This window comes from Lathamus discolor, chromosome 1 (assembly GCF_037157495.1).
Source record: "Lathamus discolor isolate bLatDis1 chromosome 1, bLatDis1.hap1, whole genome shotgun sequence".
Lineage (NCBI taxonomy): Eukaryota > Metazoa > Chordata > Aves > Psittaciformes > Psittacidae > Lathamus > Lathamus discolor.
The window spans coordinates 130,426,857-130,451,318 of record NC_088884.1 but is presented as its reverse complement, the minus strand read 5'-3'; the positions used below and the strand labels follow the sequence as shown (position 1 = coordinate 130,451,318).

The 24,462-nt window shown below is 37.9% G+C and overlaps 1 protein-coding gene across 1 annotated transcript in view; it reads right to left on the bottom strand.

Annotated features, from left to right (window-relative positions):
- Positions 1-24,462, bottom strand: part of TENM3 (teneurin transmembrane protein 3) — a 422,372-nt gene that overhangs the window by 149,752 nt on the left and 248,158 nt on the right. The window contains exon 4 of the mRNA XM_065695099.1: positions 23,723-23,932. Within this exon, the coding sequence (XP_065551171.1) occupies positions 23,723-23,932 (210 nt within the window). The remainder of the gene's footprint in view (positions 1-23,722; positions 23,933-24,462) is intronic.

The window sequence follows — 24,462 nt, the reverse complement described above, 5'->3', positions numbered from 1 at the left end:
AAGGAATAGGGGCAGTGAGACAAAAAGAAAACCATGGGGGAAAATGTGGTAGAAAAGAGGCTGAATGAATATTAGCCAGAAGAGATGCAAAAGTGGACATTTAAGAGAAAAATATCAAAGAAAAATGAGAAAGAATATACAATTTTATTAGAAAATCCTAATAACCAAACTTTTATGAAATGCATGGAAGTAAGATGCTTATTAACTCCACAGTCGTGACTTTTGAAAAAGGAGTTTAATCCTGGCTTCTAGACTTAAAGGCAGCTTGGGCCTTAGAGCAAGGGAGAAACGAAGCAGGAGGTCACCAGATGAATTTTGGTCACCAGATCAATTTATCTGTTATCAATTATATGGAATATCCACATTATGAAAGACAGGAAAAGAAGAGGGAACCAAGCTTCCAAAATAGCTTTTAAATACTTTTTTTCTCCTAACTGTGTCAGGGAAGAGAAACGCGGGGGGGGGGGGGGGGGGGGGGGGGCTCCAAAAGAGCAAACTGAGGAACTATTGTTCTCTAATGACTTTAAATAAGCTTAAAAAGCTTACGTGTGAATTAGAATTTTGTTCTTCCTCCTTATGTTTAAAAAAACCCCACAAAACCCTCTTGATTTTAGTAAGATATATTCTATTGTAATGACAATCAAGTCTAGTTAGGTATCAATCAAAAGAACAATTCCATTGCAAAAGATTTCTTAAAAGACATTCTGGGTTTCCACTACTGCTGCTTCTCTTTTCAGAAAGAAGACAGTCATTAACCCTCAAATCAAACATACACTTCAAATTGCCAGAGTTGAAACAAAAACTACCTTTCAGTCTGACTGTTTCAGTTCATGTAACTTTACCACAAGCCCCTCCCAGATCTAGCATAGCAGTTGAAGTAAATCTATGATAATTTTAGAGGTATCAGTGGACACAGAGAGTGATTTAATTAAGCATTTGTATGTGTTCACTATTTTGCAAAGGCTGTGAAGGACAGCAGTATGCTGAGCAGCTTCAACAGACTGTAATATAATTAATGATAATAAACAATTATGTCCAATGATAAACAAAAAGTTAAGGGGTAAATTCTAGAAGTATTTTTTAAATACAAAATTTGCATATAAAATTTGTGTATAAAACACAGCAAACTATGAAAATCAGTCTTATATATAAATTCCAGAAACATTTTCATAAGTGACTGTGGACTTTGCCTTTTCCCGTATATATATTCATTGTCATAGTTGGGTTGCTACTCCAGAGCTGCTTCCACCAGGTGATCTTTCGCTTCAATTTCTAGCTAAACTTTACAGCATGTCACCTGAACCAAGCTCTTTAAAAAAACATGGGTGATTCATGTCATAGTAAGCTCTTCCTTTTAATAACACTGCTGTAGTTCTAAAGCAGACACTGACAGAACAGGTAAAAGGTAGCGAAATCACAGCTCACAACTACACCCTTTGATTTAAGTAGCCAACTAGATACCGTACACATAAAGACACCAAAAGTGCAGAGCCAAAATAAATGTTTTTGAAACAATGGCAAAAATACACAAATAAGCACAAAGTAAATCACCACCGTGGTGCAGTGAAAAATGATGAAATCTCCCATATACTGTCAGCAAATGAAAAGTTGAATTCCATGATGCGCTGCCTTCCAGGCAATTGCAACAGCAAAAGAGACACTGCTTATTCTGGGGTAACAAAGGCTAAATAAAATGATTCATTATGATCTTGTGTCTTTCTGGCAGAATTACAAATTCTCCATACTATTTAGCTCTTCAAAAATATTGATCTGGAACCTCCTAATAGTAATCTAATTTCTACATAACCAGAATTAGAGTTTCAAATGATTTAATGTGCAGAAAGTGTGTAAACTCCCTTTATACCTAACAGCTGTCACTTTACCAGTAACAGATTTGGCAAAAGTGATTCTTGGTAGCTGGAAGCGCCCTTACAGACAGCTTGCTCACCCTGTAACACTGCTGATTTATAAATCAAGCTATGCCCCAGTCAAGTGGGGCAAGATCTTACACAGACACAGGGCTAGAGAAGATCTGAATGGCTGGAGTCTCTGGAAACCTGCTGCCTCCCACTTGTGGGGAAACTCCCCTCCGTTTCTACCATAATCACACCCTCTCTGCCTGAACACATTTCCCTGGTCCGTCTTCTGGGTAAACTATCATATGGGAAAATGCCTTTCTTTCTGTATTTTGCTGTAACCCCAGTGCTGGTGACAACGGGTGTGTGGGAGTGGTATGTGCTTGTGAGGGAAGCAGATGGTCTCAGGCTAAGAACTCTGCTATTCACCATATACTTTTATAACTACTACTGGGGGCTAAAAAGAAACATTTCAGGCGGAAGAATTGTCTTGTGGTAACACTGCAGCAGCATAAGTCAGGAAATTGTTTTTTTCTTATTCGTGGCGCAGCCAGTGCTCATGGTGTGATCACAAGTGAGTGAGAAGCTTTGTCCATCCAGCGGTCTTGCTGGCAAAGCTGGTTAATGATAATCTGCCAAGGCACAGGGAGCTGCAGGAATCAGTATTTTGCCCAACAGCTCTTTGCTGCTCTTGAAATGAAAGATGTTCTCTGGGTGAAATCTGAACAGATACGGCAGAGGTGAGAAAAGGTCCTTTGCTCTCAGACTGAATTTACAATGAAGAGCACACAGACCCCAACATGGTTGCGGAGAGGAAGAGGAAGGGTACAATTTGCATCCTGCTGAGGGATGACCCCACACTGCTGCCAAAGTGGGGAATTTAAATTGCCTTTTAAATCTGGTCAAATTACCAGATTTTTTCTAGTATGGGTCAAGTTCCCATCACTTTTTGACAGAGAGAGTCTGTTGGTGGGAAAGCACATGCAACCTATCCTACCTGCCCCTTGGAGCCCCATTTCCCTGACTCTGTGCAGGTGTAAGTGTGAAAATTTCACACCCACATCCTTCCTAAGGTGCAAGGTTTCACAGATTACATGTGGCATTACAGGATAACATTCTGTCTTCAACAATAATAAACCAGTGTCACAAACAAGGTAACATGTTCAGCAAAAGCTACTGGTTGCTTTGTAGTCTCAGGTGAATTACATCTATTAGAGAGATTCACACTTTGGAAATAAACATCTAAAGAAAATAAATACAAACAAACAACAATGACTTTCAGGTAATAAGCTGCAAAGATTACTTCAGAAGCAAATGCTTTTAGAAGCCACAAACATGACAATTAGTAGCATTTCTGGAAGCTGAAAGTCTAAATAGCTGTCAGCAACTCCACTAGCAAGTGTAAGTTATTTACAACAGCAAGCAGACAGATTATCAAGATAACAGAAGCACTGATTAATTGTGTAGCCTAAACTGGCAATAAAAATAGTGTAAAGCCCTGTATGTGTGAATGTTTATTTTTAAATAGGTACATTTTGGTTCCAAGTTTACTTCTTTTAGTTGTTATCATTTAATAATAATCCTCGTATCAAACTGCTCTTTTTATTTTTTAGAACCTTGGAATGTAAAAACCTGACTTTGTAATAGCCTCAAAAAGACTTTCGAATTTCTAAATACCAAGGAGATACTTAGCAGAGGCTAAGACCTATTTTAACATTTTCTGCAGCATTTACAAAATAAGATGCTTACACTGCAATAAACTTCCATAACCACACAAACTTCAAGCCTAGATTAGAAAACATTTTATAGCTTTCAGTAAAGTTTGGGTGAAGAACTTCTAATTAATTTTGGCAAGTATGAACTTCTTCATGGCATGTTACATGCAGTATATGCTCTTCTTTAGAGAAAAATGAAAAATCTGAAGAATTTTCACATTCAGCAATTTATATTCAGAACCTTTTCCAACTTCTCAAAAATGCAAACAATAATTTATCTTCAAAATACCTACCCAGTGTGCTGGTTTTGGCTGTGTGGAGTCCCACATGACAAGTCACAGAAACTGCTGAAAGAGAAGGTGAATCTTTTGCAGAAGTGAAAGCCATCCAGCTGGCTTTAGATATTGCTGAACAAGAAGAATGGCCAGTACTTTATCTCTGTATGACTCATGGATGGTGGCAAATGCCCTGTGTGAGTGGTTGCAGCCATGGAAAGCAGAGCAACTAGCAGCACAGAGCTAAACCCATCTGGGCTGCTGAATTATGGCAAGATTGCTGCTTAGGTGGAGAACCTGGTTGTAAAGGTACGTCACACAGATGCTCACATACCTACATATTGGGTCACTGAAGAATATCGAAACAGTGTACAGGTGGATCAGACTGCCAGAACTGAATTGGCTCAGGTGGATTTGGAACATAAGCATTAGCTATTCATAATTTGATGAGCCCATGACATATCAGGATATTTAAAGAATGGATGCAACATACAAATCGGCTTGTGACTGATGGGTGGACTTGATTATTGATGCCATTGCACAGGTTATCCACGAATGTCAAACATCCACGAAAATCACACTAAACAGCTAAAGCCTTTTTGGCATAAAGGACTGCTCCTCATACCACCCTGCTACCAAGTAGGCTGGGGGTGCACAGAATGCAGGGAGAAGATGTAGTTGGGACAGCTGATCCCAACTGACCAAAGTGATACTCTGTATCATATGGCATCATACTCAGCAAAAAGATAGGTAAAAGGTTGGCTGCGGAGCCCTGCTTGAAGACTGGCTGGGCACCAGTCAGTTGGTGATGAGCAACTGCTTTCATTTGCATCACTTGCCTTTCTGGGGTTTTATGTCTCTTTCTTGATTTCATTTCATTTTTTAAATTATTATTGTTGTTGTTATTATTATTGGTTTTGTTTTTATTATTATATTTTATTTCAATTATTAAACTATTCTTAACTCGATGCATGAGTTTTTTCACTTTTACCCTTCTAATACCTTCCCCCCATCCCGCTGGGGAAGGGAGTGAGTGAGCAGCTGTGTGGTGCTTAGCTGCCAGTGGGGGTTAAACCACGACACTCAGCTGTCAACCAGACATCAATATGCTGGAAGTCTAGACACAAGAAGAAACTTAAGCCCTCATCCCATGAAAAGCAATGGATATACTTGTTCTAGGAACCCAGCTGGCTGTGGTTGCTGGCATGCAAAAAGTCTACCCTCGGCCAACAGACAGCTACACAGATGAGCCTGGTTTTGACTAGCTCTGACAGTGTCACTCAGACTGGTAGGAAAGTACACAAAAGGAAGGCATTTGCACTGCCCTTGGGCCCCATGCTTCATTCAAGCTCAGGGGCCTGACATAAATCTTCGTCATTGTTTCTTTCCAGTAGGACCCTTGTAGCTTCTTTAAGTAAATGCCAGTTGATTATTGTTTATCATGTCTCCAAAACATCAAGTTGCAGAAAAACATCATGTCTGCTAGAGGCATGATTCCTGCTTTATGGCTGTTTATATTCAAACCTCATCCAAATGTAGGCTGTGGGGGCACTACTGAATATTCCACATGCTATGAGAATACAGATGAAAATCATTTGGGCCATCAAAATAAGTGATTCATATACTGAAGTGAGATGATGCTAGCTCTTCTCTAGAAAATCCCAAGAAAGAAAATTGATGACTGACGCGCTGCTCTTCATGCAAGTCTGTTTTTCTATAAGTTACACGTACAGCTAAACTTGTGTCAGTTTTCATTGTACCAGCTGGTCAACTCATCAGGTTTGTGTACAATGAGATGTATGAATACCCTCTACTTGGTAAACTCTCCAGGTATTCAAAGTTGCATTTTCACTTGGTACAGACCTTTGGTGAGCATAGGTAAAGATGCTAGATGTACTCCCTCCCCTAGAGCTAGTGCTTGGGTGTTTAATGGCCAGGGCTTTTGCTAACACCAGTACCCTCAATGACCTTTTCAATAGTTTCCTCTTCCTGATAAATCCAGAATTCTGGTTAGTGGTACACAAGCCGTGAAAGTCAATCTCAATTGGCATGTGTCTCTTCTAGATAAGAAGCACCTTTCACAGAGCAGAGAGGAACACTTTGAGTCATCTTTGGATTTCTGCACACAGAACAAAAGGGAATGGCAGACTAACTTCTATGCGGATGAGTGTTTCCTCACTTACAGAAAATATCGTCAGTGTCTATCAATTAGTTACTTAAGGCCATGCCAGTAAGTACTGAGCTTAATCGTATCCACCATTCTTCTGCTGTATTTACTTATCTTTTTTGGTGGGGACAGGGAAACGTGCACAAAACCCCATTACTGAGCAAATGAAAACTTATTTGAAAAGCAAACCTCAAGAAAGAATATTCAAGGAAGCTACCAGGTTTAGTCTTATGACAGTAAGAAGGTCCCTCTTGAACCATGATTTCTTTGACCTTTACACAGGGACAAACGAGGAGCATGCGGCTCTAGGAAACGTACTGACTTTTAGAGATTAAAAGAATAATTTGTGTTGTCTGATATTTGCAGCACTCTTACAGCTCCTAGAATATGAATACTTTGCACTATACTGTAGGCACATGTGCATATGCATAAAAAATTACTGTTAATAAAAATATAGATATTTGTCAGGAGAAGTAAATTTAAATATTACTTTATGAATATCTACTACACTTGTGACATGTCCTTGCTGTTCACTAGAACTGAAGTGAGAAGTTACTGTGTCTGATATTGCCTGTGACAACTGACATCTCCCTAGGGATAAGGGTGCTAAGCTTTCTTAAAACCACTTACTCTTGCTACTAAAACTGAGCAATTACAGCTATGTCTCACACTTTGTCTTTTAAGGATGTGGCATGTTTGTTACTTGCAAGAGGAAAATGACTCCTGCAATGATGTTTTAAACTCACTAGGCTCAGACAAAAATCAAAGTGCTGCCTATAAATGGCAAAGTTAAATTTGTATACAGCTTCTATCTCCATAGCATGAGAGCAGAAAAGCTCCAGGCAGAAAGTACTGTTTTTCCTGCTCTTTCTCTTAGCAGGACAGAGGCACTATGGAAATTTCAATCAACAGCTTGAAAAAGTTTCCACAAACATTTTGCTACTGTACTAACAACCACTGGCTACTGACCTAGAAGTTACTATTTAAAATTCAATTATAAAGTGCAATGGCAAGAGCAATCTTCAGAACTGCAAGACTGATGGCTTGTTTTAGGCTTGTAACTTGTAAAACTATACACTTAGTCCTGCATTGCACATGCCTAACAAGTAAATGCAAAATTCACAGTGGCTTGGAAAAAGACCTCAGAACACTAAGAACTAACCCAAAACTTCAATAACCAACTATGTGCATAAGCGTAATTGGGAAATTGGTCTTCAGCTGCAAAACAGAAATGTAACATTGAATGCATAAAGCTGTCCAATAAAATATATTCATTGCATCAAATGAAGGATATGATAATTACAAGTACTTTCCATAAATCTGAAAAGTAATGTAATAGAAAATAAACAGCCAATAAAATATGAACAATTTGGAAAAAAATAACTCAAGCTATTACTTCTGAAATACAAAATTATATTGGTCTCATTAATCAGTTCAGAGTGTTGTATTAATGAATGGAAATTACTTCTTTGTAAGGTGTTTCTTTTACAGGGTAATTTCTTCTACAGTCAGTGTGCCTCCTTTCTACATAACTGAGAAAGAAAACAGCAAAAGAAAACATCTGTAACTAAAACAATTAAAGGGGTATATGAATTTGAAGGATTAGAATGCTAAATGTAAACCCCACTGTTTGGTTTTCTGTTTTTCATTTTTCTTCATTTCTTTATCTGATCTTAGTATATGCTGGGTAATTTGCAGCGTTCTGTTACATAGTATCATATTGCACCTTACATGCAATAATGACATACTGAACATATGGTTGAGAAATATGATTGAGAAATCCCTAAGACTGATAAACTGATAATATAATCACAAGCAGAATTCTCACAAGTTTCTAAAATATGACAGGAGGTGGGGAAAAAAAAAAAGTTATTTTCCTTGTGCTTTAAGAAAAGCAACTTAAATATTCCTCATTCCTCTCCTGGCTTTTTGCTAAATTTCTTTGGTTTGTTCTTTTTTTTGTGTGTGTGTGTTGAGAAATAATAGACTGTAGGCAATGAAATCTCTTAAAAACGCAATTATCTGGGAAAGGAAAAAACCAAAACACAATGGCAAATGTGTAGAGACAACTGCTCAGACATGTCAAAGAGGTTTCTACTAGCATACAAGAGAATTGCAAAATACTGAAGAAAGAATGGTGAAGGACTGCCAAGGGAAGGATGAAGGCACTCAAGAGGAGAACCTCTGTCCTATGACATAAAAGCAGCAGCTATCCTATTTTTGCAATTTGCTTCAAAGAGCAATTCTGGTTTTGTTTTGTTTTGTTTTCTGACCATGTTCTAGGGTGCCTCAGAACTATACTTCCCATATTTTCTTTCCTTTAAAAGACTGGCCCCAACCACAGTAGAGCACTGGAAGTGATCCTGGGATCAGTTATCTACGCCACAGACATTCATCTGCTCTGCATTAGGATGCCAGCTAATTCCCTCTGAGCACTCGATCCTTTTGGAAACCACCAGCATAACCAGAGGGCTGCTTTGCAGGGCTGCCATACTCGCGCTTGGAGGGTGTTTGGCTGAGGGCACTGTGTGCCCCAGAGCAGGTGGATAGGCATGTCAGGCCCACTCCAGTGCTGCCAGCTGACTAGTCGGGTGCTGGGAGCACAACTGTTGAATTTATGCTGGGCAAAATTAACTACTGAGCTTTCTCTGAGGAGCTACATAGCTCCTCCATGTCACAAGGACTCTCACACGCGATCTCGCATGCAATGTGGGAGTCACCAAGGCAGCGGTGTGCATACACACACCATAACTATTTGTTAAAGCTTCCACGCACTGGATAAAATGCTGACTTTTTCCCAGCACATCTAAACTCTTTTTGTCCATCAATTAATCATTCATCTCATATGTAGGCAAAACTGTGTCACCACCATTGCAATCATATCCTGATGCCACTCTAATATTATGATCTTTCCACTTATGTAAAAAGCAGTCTTTTACATACAGTGATGCTGTTGAAGTCCTACTTGCTGACTGCCTGTCACCTCCTGAACAAAAGTACTTCCTCTAATGGGACTACCTGAGCATGAAACACTACAGAGAACACAGTTCCTAAAACTGCTTTCAATAATTCATTTATATCATTCATCTCTTCAGAGAAATCTGCAATTCCAAACTTGAATTTTCTCTGTTAAAAATCTGACTTTTAAAATACCATGTAATAACATTAACAAAATTCTGAGGGTAAGAAAGTAAAATCCTTACTTCTAAAACATATCCATTTCTATACCAATTGTTAGCCTCAGCTACTTGAAACCTAGACATTTGCACAATACTGTGCATTATGAGCAGGAATATGAAAACTGTAAAAAGTGGAAATAAAAGAGATGGAGAAAATGGTTGGGGAAAAGCACAAATCCAGATGTTAACTTTCACACAGTGAATGTAGAGCTGCTTGATAGCAAACGCACATGTTAAAAACTGTGGCATTTCAGGTTAAGTGGGAGCATCTCACTGAAAAGTCTGAAAACAGCTAGTCTCTTTAGCAAAAGCGGTCACATTTCAGGAAGCTAGTGCCATTACCTATACCAACTTCTCCTTCATTTCTGCTTTTAATCCTCTTGTAAGGATATTAACGTAACCAGGAATATCTCAGTTCCCTAGGGCACGACAAACAGCCAGCACCCAAAAGGTTAAGATTATCCTGTGCTGTTAAATCCACCTGAGACTGATACTTTTCTGTATGTTTATCTCCCATTGTCCTCTCTGCAACTGCAAATTCCCCAAACAACCACAGCAGCCATCAAGAGAAAAGGCTGGTAGGGTTTTTTTGATCAATTTTCATCCCTTCTAACAGCTTTCCTGCTGCAGGAGCGTAAAAGGGATCAGAAGCAGGCAGGATGTCTGTTTTCAACCCCAATTATAAAGGAACTAGACTTCTTACAAGTGTTCATGTTTGTGTTTTTACTGACCCTTCCACAGATGGCTGGGATATTCCGAGAAGAGAAAAGAAGGGTTAAAGAAAATTCTGGACAATAAGGGCTGTAATATGGATTAGAAGCATAATTTTTATTTTTTGTTTTGAAAAACATACATGCTGCACAGCATTCCATTCCTTTAATGTGAAGACACTAATATTAGAAAAGAAATACGACATGGTTATTCTAATTATGTAAAACTGTAATTGGCATTTATTGCGTAGGGCTTCAGAGGGATAGACGCACTGGCTGGAAAGCAGATTTTTTCATTAAATAGCTGCCCCAAGGCAGACACATTCTGAACAAAGTATCTTTTCATGAGATATACCTGTCCCACCGAGAGAACAACAAAGGGACTGAAGAAGGGGAGATAGGAAGCCTGAACAAGGAGGGAATGATATGAAAAGAGTCCATTAGAAAACACAAAAAAGGATAAAAAGGGAAAGTAGGAAGTGGGATGGAGTGGCATGGTACGGTCCAATAAAGGTTAAATGACTTAATCAGTAAGAAGGCCTTCAAAGAAGAATGGGAAAAAAAGAAGGGAAGAAGAAAATTAAAAGAGCACATTTAAAGGATGAGAAGGATTAAAACTAAGATGGAACAAGAGTTAAAAAAACAACTGAAACTCTCCAAATGGGAAGTAAAAGGCAAAAAAATCACATGCATGCATACAGATCACTTCAGGGAGCAAAAGGCTCGTCCTCATTTGTGTCTGTGTATGGTACATTTGACTGCATGGCATTCTTCAGCGCTTTTGACTGCTTAAGAAACATTACAGTGATGAGTCATCAGAGATGAAGGTAAGGGCAGAAGAGGCCAGGACATCTCTACTTTCTCATCTACACTTAACCGCTTCCCTGGCTTGCCTCAAGGTGGCTACCAGCAATTAGGCTCAGAAAATGCTCAGAAAGAGCATCTCCCTGCCTATTTTTTCCAAGATGAGGGATGGTATCAGAAGAAAGTGTCTCAAGATCCCTGTTGTATATGCCCCTAGTGGAATAGAGGATTCAGGTCTGCCTCTCCATTAAGAGATCTGAACACCAGAAATTGATAAAGGATGGCGGATGAACAGTCGCTATTATTCATTCATTTACTTTTCCACGTGGGGGAACTGGGCTTATGATGTCTGCTGAGACACCACAGCAGTAATGTAGCAATGGAAAGCATCATTCATACTACAGTAAACAATAAGTACACCAAGAAAAAGTGATCTAATTTTCTAGTGCCTTCTGTGAATTCAAAATTAGAGACTTTGATGCATCACCACTTGCCTTTGCTCCTATCTCATAGTCACTATTAACAGATACAGCAAGGGGGGACTTGTTTCCCTCCAGAGATTCGGTTATTGCAATGGAAACAGCCCACCATTTTAGGATTATTAACCTACAAAGCAGAAGCAGAGCTTTGCTCTTGGGGGCAGAAATCATGGCAAAGAAGCTGTCTATGTCATCAGAGAGCATGTGTTTGAGTGGCGGAGATGGTAGACCTCCTATTTTTTACTTTCCTACTCACCATCTCCCAGGGAACCAAACAGAACTAGAGCAGCACTGATGATGCAGTGAATGAGCACTGAATCCTGAGGTTCCCATACTTCATAACACTTAAGAGCTTTTCCCAAAGGACTTCTGCAAATGCCACTGAATTGTTCAAGTCTTCGTAACCATGGGAGTGCACTTATCACATTTCTTTAAATGTGTTTTAATTCCTGTTGTAATCATGGGAGTACACTAATAGGAACCAGAAACATAAGCATATAGTAACTATAACTTAATTCTGCCAGGATTTAAGCTTTTATTTGCACTTGTATAAACTGAGGGTCATTAACCATCATCACTAAGATGAAAGGTTAGAGCACTGGTAATAGATTATTTAGTATTCACATTTTATTACTTCTGGATCAATGACAGAGAAAAATTTTGTACTAATAACCATACACACACACACACACAAAGAAAAGAGCTAAAGATCTTTTAATCATTCTCTGGATTTTCTTTCTGCCTTCCAATTACTTGAACTTTTAGTAGAAGCAGCATGCTATCCATCACTCCAAAATTCATACATAAATACCTGCTAGTTTAAAATTCCAGGTGCAATATTCACAGTCACTGTCTGCTCCTTTAAGATATGACAGGGCAGATTAAACCTGAGGCGGAACACCATACAAGAACATCAATATTGCTAAAGCATGCATGAAGGATAGGGAAGCTTCCCCCAACTTCTCTAGCACAGAACTGCAGGGTACTTCTAGAGGTGTGTGGCTAAAGTTTAAGCATTTTGTTGTTCACTAGTTTGCAATTTAACTCTCGTAAGGTATTTTCCACACACAAAAGGGGGAAAAATAAAATCTGTTTTGGCCATGATCATAAAATTATTTTATGGCAAATAAGCAAAGCTGCATCCAAAGTTCAAGACTGAATCAAAAGAACTTCCAGATAAATTTATTTAACAGAAACTTTGAGCCGAGTATTACTAATGAAAAAGCAACCGGGTAAACCTAGGCAAGCTGTTCTGTTTTACTCTGCTGTTATTCTGCTAGTCTTTCTCTACAACACTAGCCATTTTAATGTCTAGTTAACAGTAAAAATAACTAATAGGGGAGGGAAGAATTTCCCTTTGAGGCTCAAAACAGTGAGTACACTGGCTGATTCCTCTGCCCTGCCCAGGAATGTCCCCCAGGGCCTCCTGCCCCAGGAGGCTTGCAAAGCAGTTAATTCTAGAGGGCTTTTTAGAAGCTATAAAGGAGGTTTAAAAATATCTAACCCATCCTCTCTGCCTTCGGGTTTACCAGCTTAGATGCACGGCAGCCAGAATTCACTACAATTAGGGGAGACAACAAAGACTTTTAAATGGAAGACTAGATTAAAGTAAAAAATAATCCAACTTGAGCGAGGAAGAGATCTATATGTGATGCTTTGGAGCAGTCTGATGCCAATTATTTTGAGTTATTCATACAAAACTGTAAACAAATGGAAAAATGTTCCATATTACAAGCCACTGATTAAAGTCTTTAAGGAAACAGATCAGGAATAAAAAATACTGCAGTGAATTTTGAGAACTATACATTACAGGGCATAAGCAACAACTTTATATTGTATCTCTTTAAAAATGCATTACAAAGACTTGAGAAAGAAGTATTATCTTTGAATTAGTCAGGTAAATATACCAAAAATGATGCATAACTGGAGACACAAGATCTAAAGGACTTGGAAACTGAAGCTTACAAGGAACCAATTATTGTTTCTATCAGTGGATACTTTTTATCTGAGCATTATTTTATACTCAAGAGCATGTCAAGAAGATTAAAATGGTGAAGTATTTCTTTCTAATTTTTCAGTACCAGTAAAAATTATTTTAAAGTTAATTAATGAAAAGCAGATCTTTGGACACTTACCACACATTCACAATCACAGGCACCTTCTTCCCTAATCTACTGCTGCTTTAAGAAACTGTATCTTTCAGCTTTTCCATTTTTATCATCCCCATCTAGAGTGCCTGCTGGCAAATCAGCAGCATGTCGGAAATGGGTGAAGAACATGAAGATATACAAGTGTGAATTTCATGAAGTCTGTTGCTCCCACTATGATAGATACTTTTGGCCAGTAAAACAATGTAAGTACTTAACTCAAAAACCCCATGTTGCGTATCACATCCCGGTAGCAATTACAGCCAGAGTCCAGCTGTAAAAACCTTATGGAATTGCTGTGTGGATTCAAAGAATCAAAAAGTGTAATTCATTAGAAGTGCTTCACTTGCCTTCTGAAGCATTTTCGATGCTGGTGTACACAGAGAGAGGGGTGCAAGGTCATGCCTATCCTCGCCTTTTCACTGCTCAGAGGACAAAGCTATCAGAAAGTAACTCAGAGACTCAAGAAATACCACAGACAGTATTTTAAATGATTCTTGACCACCACTGAGGAAAAAGAAAGGAGCATGCAACAAAAAAGCCTTGTAGTCTTTGGATTTCAGAATGAACAACAAGCCCCCATACACCAACTACTAGCAATAAAATCAAGGGAAAGCTTTACCTTTCTTTGAAGCTTTCTGAAGGAACTAAAAGATTCAAACAGCAGCAGTTGATATTTTGTACTCTGTGATAGCCAAGTCAGCCTTCTGATATTCAGCTATCATAATACATTTTTGTACAAATAAATACCATTACATGCTGTTTGAATAGCTACTGCTGTGTTAAATTAAAGCTTTAAGAAATGCACATAAAGTAATATTTAAGGGAATATTTCATGTGGAGTCTCCAGGTTATGGCAATGATGGGATAAGTTTACTGCTGACTGCTGCAAAACAGACTATGTATCAACACAAAGATGAGTTGGACGGATAGCAGAATTTACAGTAAATGGTTTCCTTTTAATTTGCAAATACCCTGAACTTAAATTATTTCCAAATTGAGGTTTGGTTTTTTTTATGACAACAAAGTATCCTCTTACATACACAGAACTGCTCTTTGACACTGTAACTTGCTGCTAACTGTTATGGGATTTATCTTCAAGAGAAGAATAGCAATAAAGAGACAAATTAATTCAGTTTTCTGTAACCATAGCAGGGATACCACTGTAAACATACAGAATTCCCATGGAAAGAATATTTTTAGTCCTTTCCAATAAACGATCAGCAACTTAGCAGACAGAAACATCCTTACATTTTCTTTTTTTTTTTTCCTCCTGGCTCAGAGAACATATCTCATACCTATGAATTCTAACGATTAAAATAATTCTACCAATTACTTTGCTGCATTCCAGTATGCATAGTCAAGTATGTAATGCAATAAACTATGCCTGAATGGTCTGTTTACCCCACAGCAAGTTACAAGGAAAACTCTTTCCCCTTAAAGGATTTGTCTCTTTGGAGAATGCAGGCTGGCAAAAAGCCAAGGGAAGCTGGTGCTTAAGCAACCAAGACTGAGCAGTGCCTGTGTGCATTGCAATTTCAGCCAACCGCAGTAAATGTTATTGGAGTTTTTGTGCTGTAAAATTGCTGCTTTCATGCCCACTGCATCTGACAATAGGAATCCTCGGCCTTGCATGAGAGAAGAAGGCTGATGTGCCTTCTAGTCAGATCTCTCCATCCTTAAAAAGTAGGGTTACTTCTCCTGTGTACTCCTAATGGTTTAGTGACAAAAAAATTCATGTCAATGCTACGTCAGACAAAGAAAGATACTAAATGGAGAAGTCCTTTGTGTATGAGGTTGAAGAGCACAGAAATCATGCTTTAAGCATAGTCCTTTAACTTGTAAAATAATTGATATTATTTAAAAAGATGATGTTAATTTAAAGGTGCAGAATGTTTAATTTCAAAGCAACTTTTAGATAAGCTGTACCCTCAATCAGCCAGTGCACATCTGTTTATTTTTTGCTTTGTGACTCAAGCACAAAAATCCTCAGTACTTCCCCTATGAAAGACTGACAAGCATCTGCCAGCAGAATTTGTGAGTCCTGTTTACTTACAGAGAGCAGCATGTTTAAGGCACTAAAACATCATCCTCCAACTCGCAGCTAGCCAGAACAGAGTTTAAATGGAAGCCAAAAGTCAATGAAGAGACAAATCAGACTTTTTACTTCTGCCAAATGCTATTTTTTATTTTATTTTTTTGCTACAGGAACTTTTTCAGTGCTACAGAATAAAATCTGTGTTGCAATTACATTGACTCCTGTATTAACTCCTACTGGTGACTTCCATTTAAACTCACAGCAACCTGCACTTCTCAGCAGTGCAGAACCAGGCCTTAGCAATCATCAGCACTCAGCAGAACTAAGAAATACGTTGGGTACTTCCTGTATTTGCAAAGCTCTCTCTTCAACAGTAACTAAAGGCTCACAGTCCCAGATGAAGGAGGAAACTTTTCCACAAGCAATAGGACAGGATAGTGCATGTTATCTTTACTAAATTTATATATTTTGTACCAAACTGGGAGACATTTGATGCTCACCAAAGCACCAGAAGATAAAAATAATGATACTAATCATATATATATATATATATAAAAAAAAGTAACCAAGATTTTATCAAAACCTCACAGCTGTCAACTCATTCAATGTTTCTGGAAGATCTTACGTATTCTCAAAGATATCAAGGCTTGGTGAACATTAGAGCTGATAAGAAGGGTTTGTAAAGCTGTAGGTTCAGGCTACAGCTACTGAGTGATGAAGAAATGGGAGCATGTGTAAGATCTTCAGTCACCTTTTCCTAAATAAGGCTTTAAAAAAAAAACAAAAACATTTTGTATTGTGGTACAAAATTAAAAATATTAGACTTTTCCCTATAATAATGAAAAATCACAAACAACAGAATTCAATGTGATTATGCGAGACACTTGTGTCTGATCCTGACCTCACACAAGTTATTTGCTGGGCTCTTGCACACCATTTGTACCTCTGGAAGTCAGCCTAAGCAGCAGCTGGGTAAAGTCCTCACTTTGTGATTTATAAAGAAAATAAACTGCCTATGCTACTGTTTCCTTCTCCTTTTACTTTCTGTATCACAAATTAACTTCTACCATAAATTTGCTAGAGCCTACTTTTCCCCACAAGAGCAGTACATCCCCGTTCCTGTTTCTGCCTTCAGGATTCTGCCATTAACAAACTGCGACAGAATTTAAATTCAAACTCCTTATCTTGCCATTAGGAATGTCTGTTCTGTAATCAAGCTAGTCAAGGAAAGGATGTGTGTGAAAGCACTGGCAAGCAGGGAAGGGATGTATTTTTGACTCTCATGTTCATCTATATTGCCAGGTACATGGTTGTTCAGTTTAAGCTATCTGACATTTGGATGCAGCTTTCTTCCTTTGACAAAACTAGGTTCTGTTTTTGTATCTCACTGTGTTTCAGAATCAATTTATCTCCACAGATTTTCTTACTGTGCATGAGTTTCTGTAATATGATTTTTAATGGGGGAGGGAGAAGGGGAAGAAATGTCTCTACATCAGATCATATCTGCAGTACGATACACAGTTGGCAGGTTGTCCCATCTGGCATGCATTTGAGTATAAGACGGATAATTTGTCACTCTGAATCCTTTGATTTGTGAAGAGGCCGAAATCATCTTTGGAAAGATATTTTGCAGCTAATGATACAGGAGGTGTGGGGGAGACTGTTCTTTGAAAGCTACAAAGGCCACAATCTGAGGAGAAATAATTGGTCTTGGCTCCTCTATTAAGTAACAGAGATCGAAAACTACAAAAATCTTTAAGAGAAAAACATGACTTACAGCAATCATACATGAGAACTAATTGCCCACCACTTTGCAAAATCTGATTTTGGAGGGGTGAGGGGATTTTCGAGGGTGAGATTGGGGAGCTGTAATTTGCTCTTGGCAAACAGACTGAATGCTTAATTAAACTGAACAAATGTACATTTTTGTACATTAAGGGAACAATGTTGACAGAAGTTTGGCTTAAAAACCAAAGAGAGAAGATAAAAAGATGGATTCATGAAATTGAAATCAAATATCAAAAGGGGATCAAAAATAAATTGGCTAGCATTCAAGACACAATTTTTAAGTTTTAAAAGCAACTCTATTTGCCCCAAGCACATGGAACAGATAAATTTGTTGATATGTACCTAAAGGATATTGGCTTTCCTGCATTGTCTAATTCTTGACTGTAAGAGATTGAATGCTTCTGTAGGCACCGAGGAAGCCTGCAAGCACTGCTACAGTGTGGTTGAAATACAACAGTCACCAGCCTCAGAAATAAGTCAGCATGTATTTTTATTAGCATGAACTTATTCCATATTTACAGAAAGCTTGTCAAATGCCTATATTCAGCATCGTGGGCATCCTGAATTTATGGGTAGCAAACATTTTTGCTTACAGAATATTTACATGAGTATGTGAACATGCCCAGAAGATACTGGCAGTTTTCACAGAGAACAGGCAAGCTTATTTTCTAATTCTGCAGGACATAGCATGGTCCAGCAAGTGGCAAGGGAAAGTGGCTGTTTTGCAAATGATTTATTGTCGAAGATGTGAACAATTTCAGAACGAACTCTGGGCTACAGGACAAATTGTGGTTTTCAGTTACATTTAAGCAGACAATGCACTGAAATGTGCATGCTGCTAATGAAACACACTCCCCATAGCTTAGTATGATAGCCTGTTATAAACTACAAACTCATGTATACCTGAGTGAAAATGCACGCAGATATATTACTAGAAAAGCTCCAGGAGGTTACCTCAGTCCACCTTCTCCTAAAAGAATGTAGGTTTGTTCTCTGCTGTATGACTGACGTTTTTATTTATTTTAATTTCATGCCACAAAGTCGCAGAGCTGCTGTCACTTCCCTTGGGATAGATTTAGATATCTTAATACAGTTCACTGTTAGATAGTTTTTCCTGATAATGAGTCAATCTTTCCTTTTTTTACATCCCATTGCTTTTAATTGTATCTCTATATGGTACACAACATGCCCCATTCCAGCTTGGGTTATTGGTTTCTCTTTTTCAGCACTTAATTAGTGCTTAGGCTATGTGCTGAGTCAATTTTATTCTCTCACCTGTTCCCATATATTAATACCTCTAATTGTTTTCATTCAAATATAACTGAACACTAAATAAATAACAATAATTCTAGAAGTAATAAGAGAATTTGACAGCGGCTTTGAAAAAGCAAGAGGCCCAAATTCCCAATGTATATTCCATGGATGCCAATGTCTACGATTCTGTGTTTGCTGAGGTTTTTGTACACCCAGCTAAGCTGTACTTGTGAGACCATGTTGCAGATTTATGTCTGATTAAACTTCTCTATCTCTGTTTCTCCTCAGATATTTCCTTAATATTCTGCATCTGAAACCAGCTTACATTTTTCAGTTCTAATTTCACTGTATTAGTTTCTGGCCATACAATTAATGATCTTTCCTTGCCCTTTTCTATTAACATTTTGTCCCCAGTTGGCACTCAAAACTCTCACTATTTAGCATCACTAGGAAATTTTATTTGTGCCATTTTCACTCTTTCATCCATATAACTAATGATGATGTTAAATGAAACCAAGATTATAGCGTATCTCCACGATGTTCTTCAACACAGCTACTCCTAGTTTGATCTATTATTCTTAATTTATTATCACAGATTATTTCAAACCAAACAGGTCTGAATTCATTTTTCAAGCAACATGTCTTAGCACCAGTGTCAGACCTGAAGACAAATTGTATATACTGATACAATGACAAAACTTGATTTATCATGAAGTATGACATAAGGGATAAAAAAGTCTCATTAGACAATGTGTAAGACAACAATGAAAATAAGGCGTGTTGATACCCATGGAGTTTCTGGGGAATGCAGATGACTGCCAGTTCTCGGAATGATGAAGAGGAAAAGAAGCAAGTTTACACTTCACCAAAGTAAAACCCAAATAGCTTTTAAGCGTTCAATCTCACACCATTATGTCTGTGTTTCCTTCTTCCCTAGCAGTGCTTTCCCCTCTCCTTTTGCTCCCCAATAATCAGAAATTATCAATGAGTAGGTGACAGCCTGGATGCTAAGTTCTAGTTCAGCAGCACATCCAGCCTCCCTTGTGGAATAACCATGGCAAAGCAGGGATGGAATAAGGGCTGGGAAGTGTTTTGTAGGCACTAAAGCAGGACTGCCAGGAAGTTACGTGAGATACTTCCCAGATGTTGACTAGGACTCAATTTGCTGTGGGTCTTCAATATTCACAGGTTATTTTCAACCTTCTCATGAGTCAGTGGTGTATGAAGAGGGAAATCACATTGTCCTCTTCCTACCCTCAAAGGAGAAAGAGTAAGAGCTGCAAGAGAGGAAAAGATGCCTTAGAGTCACTTGCCTCTTCCACTAACTTAACAGAAATCCCTGTGTGTACTTCAATTCACACTTTCATTCCATCTGCTTCTGGTGGAAAGGAAGTGAGAAGAGAAAATGGCAGACTGCTCACTTATGGTGGTTATATGTTAATTGAGATGTCTATGAGGAAAAAAAACCAACCCACAATAGTTACAGGCAAAATCAGAAGTGTAAAAAATCCAAACAAACCCGTAACAAAATTTGTACCTATGCTTTGTGCACGTGTTTCATCTGGTTATTACTGCTGTCAGGCTTGAGCATTTGGCCTATATTCTCTCAGATGCTTGTACAGGAGAAGGTTCTAACTTGCTACCTTGTACAAATTAAATCTTCAAACACACTGTGGAAACGCTGCTGTGAAATACATCTTTCTCTATTTTGCATTTGACAGCTCTACCACAATATTTCCAATTTAGGGGGTAAAAATCCTCAAATCTGTATTTCTAATTCAGATTCATCTCCATTGTCAGTAGTAAGCATTAACATTTAACTATTATCTTTTCTTCATAGTCTCTACTTGAGAATTTAGCACCGTATTTCTCATCATAACATCTGTATTGCAAGATAAACTACTACTAAGTTTCAGCAAATTCCCCTCCAAATTCTAACTAAACTGTAATTTTTGGTGGAAAAATATAAAGAAGCTTATCAAAATGCTTAAATTACAGACTTTACATGACTTTCAACTGCTTATGAGCAGACTTTATTACATAAAGAAGCCTTCTCTACCTCAGTCACATTCAAGAATCCTCCCAGCTCCTACCTCACTCTCCCTCTTGCTTATATGACAGCAGACAGATTCAGATGCCCTGTTTCTTTCAAATCAGTTCATTCCTCCTTCTAAAAACAATAAACCTAATAATTTTTTCTGAAATAGCTAGACAAATAAGCTGACTGCTGGAACAGAGCTGCACCATGGAGAAGAGGGACAAGCAGAATAAACTGGAGGTGCTACATGAAGGAACACCATTACAACTGATGGTCCTAAAATTTATGTGCTCCTGATATTTACAACCTATTAACACAGTGCTTTTAGAGAAATGAAATGATTCCTAGCAAACTGTCCACAACTTAATTTGCATTTTTAATGCTACTAGCAACACTTCCATGAAGACCTTTTCTTCTCATGTGGTAAGCGTTTGATAGCTGATTTTCATAATTCTCACTTCTCTCTTAGCTAATTCCTCAAACGAAAGCTAATTCCCATTGGTTAGGTTTAGGTTGGTATCATCCATTCTAAATACATAATCAGATTTTCAATTTTCAGGGAGTTGATCAAATAAACCACATTGATCAAATGAACTCATACTAAAGGAAAACAAACATGTTTGCATAGATTAAAGAGAGGGTAATTTAACTTGCTATTCACATACAGTCAATATAACTGAAAACAGTTCAATAATAATTGTTTTCTGACAGCACCTTTTTTATTCTGACCATTTCAAAAGTGATCCTTGCATGCGCTGCCAATATAAACATTGCACAGCCATGCAAAATATGGCACTGGAGCTATTTTGTAACCGTTAACATTAGATAGCATCGAAAGCTGAATTCATTCAGATGCAAAAGAAAACATGAAAAAAACCCATCCTTCTGTGAAAGTGCTACACATGCTGTATTACTTACCAATTTAGCTAAAGAAAATACAACACTCAAAACTGTAGCAAAGGCCATGATTAAATGATATTTACTTCCTAGGGTAGATTTTGAGAGATCTACATAGTAGTAAAAAGGCTAGACAACAATGTAAATCATTGAGTAGAAAGAAGTTGTAGATACTAACTTGGAAACCTTTAGCTTAATTATGAAAATCTGCTCTTGCCCATTTTCCAATGAATATATTTTCCCCCCATCAATAGGCCAAATCATACGATTGATGAGAAACCAATCATAAGCAAATCAAGTACATATTCCCATATTCATGTAACGCTAGATGAAAGCATCCTTTCTTCAAGCAATGCAAACCCTGACCTTGCTGCTGACCAGAGGGATGAAAGCTCACTACAAGAACATCTACGGTATTCTCCTTGTCCAGCAGCAAAGCAAACAAACCCTACTTAAATTCTAGCAACCACAAATACAGTATCTGTGGTTAGCAATTTGAAGCACTTCTAAAAACAAGTCTAAACTTGTGGAGAGAGAGAAAGATCATTAGCTGTATTATATGACAGCCAGCATTACTAGATTATGACTGTGTATATATTGATCTAATACTTTGACAGCGGTAATCAGAAATTGCAAGCACTACTTCTGCATATATATTCTGAAGGGGTGAAACTGAGAAATTTGCAGATAGGGAAGCACAGCATGAAAAGAGTGGGGAGCGGACAGTGAATATGTACTCACAGAATATACAAGGTTTTCCTTCTGCTTAGGAAAAAACTTTACCAAGAACAATTCTCTCAACACACACCACAGTGCTAACTTCTGACATGCTTGCTATCAAACCCTCCCCTTACTTTGTCCTGCTAAAAGGCCAAGACTTGACTATCCATGGTATCAGCTGAAATATTTTGGCTAATCTGGAGTGAAAGGGGTTAAGGAACATTCCTCAAGGGTACCAAACTCAGACTGGCAAGCAACTGTTAGAAATTTCAAAAGCAGGAAAATGCTAAAATGCAGAGGAATGATGAGCACTTACTAGCTTCCTAAGAGTTTTTCATTTGCAAAGGAAGGGCTGGTGGATACAGTAATCTAAATGTATTGATTTATTGACCTAAACCAGGCTACCTTTTGGATAATGCATACATTTTCTGACAGATTTCACATTTCTAGACATAAAGGAAAGCAGACATCTTCATAACAAACCCCGATTATGACAATATATTACCATTCTTTTGGACTTATTTACAGATTAAATACTGAGCAAGCTGAACATGCACAAATGAATTATGCAAAAAAGATCTTAATGCAACCCCTTAACATGAGGAAAGAAATAAAAAGGTCAAATTCACATACATAACTGCTCTTAGCAGATTGGCCTTTTAGACACACCACCAAAGCTGCACTCAAAGCTAGGAAGAGCCGCTCAAAGCTAGTGTTTTTGCTCTGCAAAATAATTCTGTCCAACCGATGTGCAATCTGTAGGAAAATAGTTCTCCCTCTAGTGGTTCATCTGTAACAGAGGTCTTTACAAACAAAAGACAGAAATGGTTCTTGGAAAAATGAAGAGTCTTTTTCCAGCCTTTGCTGATCTACTGGGGAAGGGCTGTGAACAAACAAGGTATTCTTCCAGTCTGCCTACCCCAAGAAAAATTTGTTCAATCATGCAACAAAAATGGAACCCTGCAGCTATTATTTTGTATGGGCTTTTTTTTTTTTTTTTTTTTTTTAAGAAAAAAAAAGGTTAAATGTGGTTTCTTAGGGCATGATGCATAAATGGGCACTGGTGTTTCAAGTACATGTAATTTCTGTTGGTTACTCATACTGGCTGGGAAGATGAGAAACATGGAAACAATACATCTCAGAAGCTACCACTGCCTTCCCTCACCAGGTAGTTCTCTTCCTCTAGATTTTTCTTCCTCAATCTATAGTGCCCTATCCAGTACCATACAAATCCAGTTTTCCTGCCCCAGGGAAACTAACGGAACAGCTGGAACCTGCTGAATTTGATGAGGTAGTAAAAGATAAATTTTACATTATTCTGAAGCTAAACATCACTAAGTTTGACCAACTTCAGCCTACCCTTGAAAAAGTACACCTAAAGGCTATAAATTACATTACATAATAAATTACTAAAGACTATTGCTTCATGTAAATATTGCATTTTAAAATAACTTGAATGACCTTCTATGTATTAGATGTTACTTTCTACTCTTGCTTATCCTACAGTAAAGTAGAAATATTATTTGTAACATTTAAAGGAAAATCAGTTTAAAATACAAAATAACTTTGATGTCTTTAATTTTTATTAGGCAATTTTGTAAGAGCATGGAAAATAAAAGGGTATTCAAACTATGGACAAAGTGTCCTCTTCTTACCATGACCTGGGACAGACACTGAAATAGTACCAGTCTGTACTAGATATGAGCTGGCAGTATAGTCCTCATCTGTATCAGAGTCCTGAACTGGCTGGCTGGCATTATTACTTAATAACCACCTCTGGTTGTCATGGAGATTGGGTGATGGAGGAGGGGAGTGCAAATGTTCAGTAACGGATGGACTAGATGAGGAGGATGGCATGGGAGGACCTATGAAAAGAAATAAAAAAATATATAAAATATGGGTCAAGGTCTCACATGAACAAGAAATCATTTATTATTTGTATCACTGAAAGGTGAATAGTCTACTTCAAGCAATAAAGAAATCAACAAAGAAAGTATGACAATTGCCTGTAATAAACTCATTTAAGTGCTGCAGAAAACATAACACAGTGCGATGACTTGTTGTTTCAATGTCTCTCACTACCTGACATCCCAGTGTCTCTGAAACACAAAATGACAGAGGAATAGGCGCCAACTTAAGTATTTGTCTAAAACCATTGGGAAAATACAGTATTTTCTATTTTTCAAGATTTTAACCAGAAGTACTGAAATGTGTGGCCAAATGCAGGGTCAGCAGGACACTCCTGATCCACTTCTGGAGGAAAGTAACACAAGTAAGTAAAGTAACAGTAACAACTTCCCACACTCACACATTATCAGAAAATTCACAGCCCTAAATTTCAACCATTGGAGTTATTCTGACAGGAATTTAAGTTTTTAGCACAGTTTCTCAGACA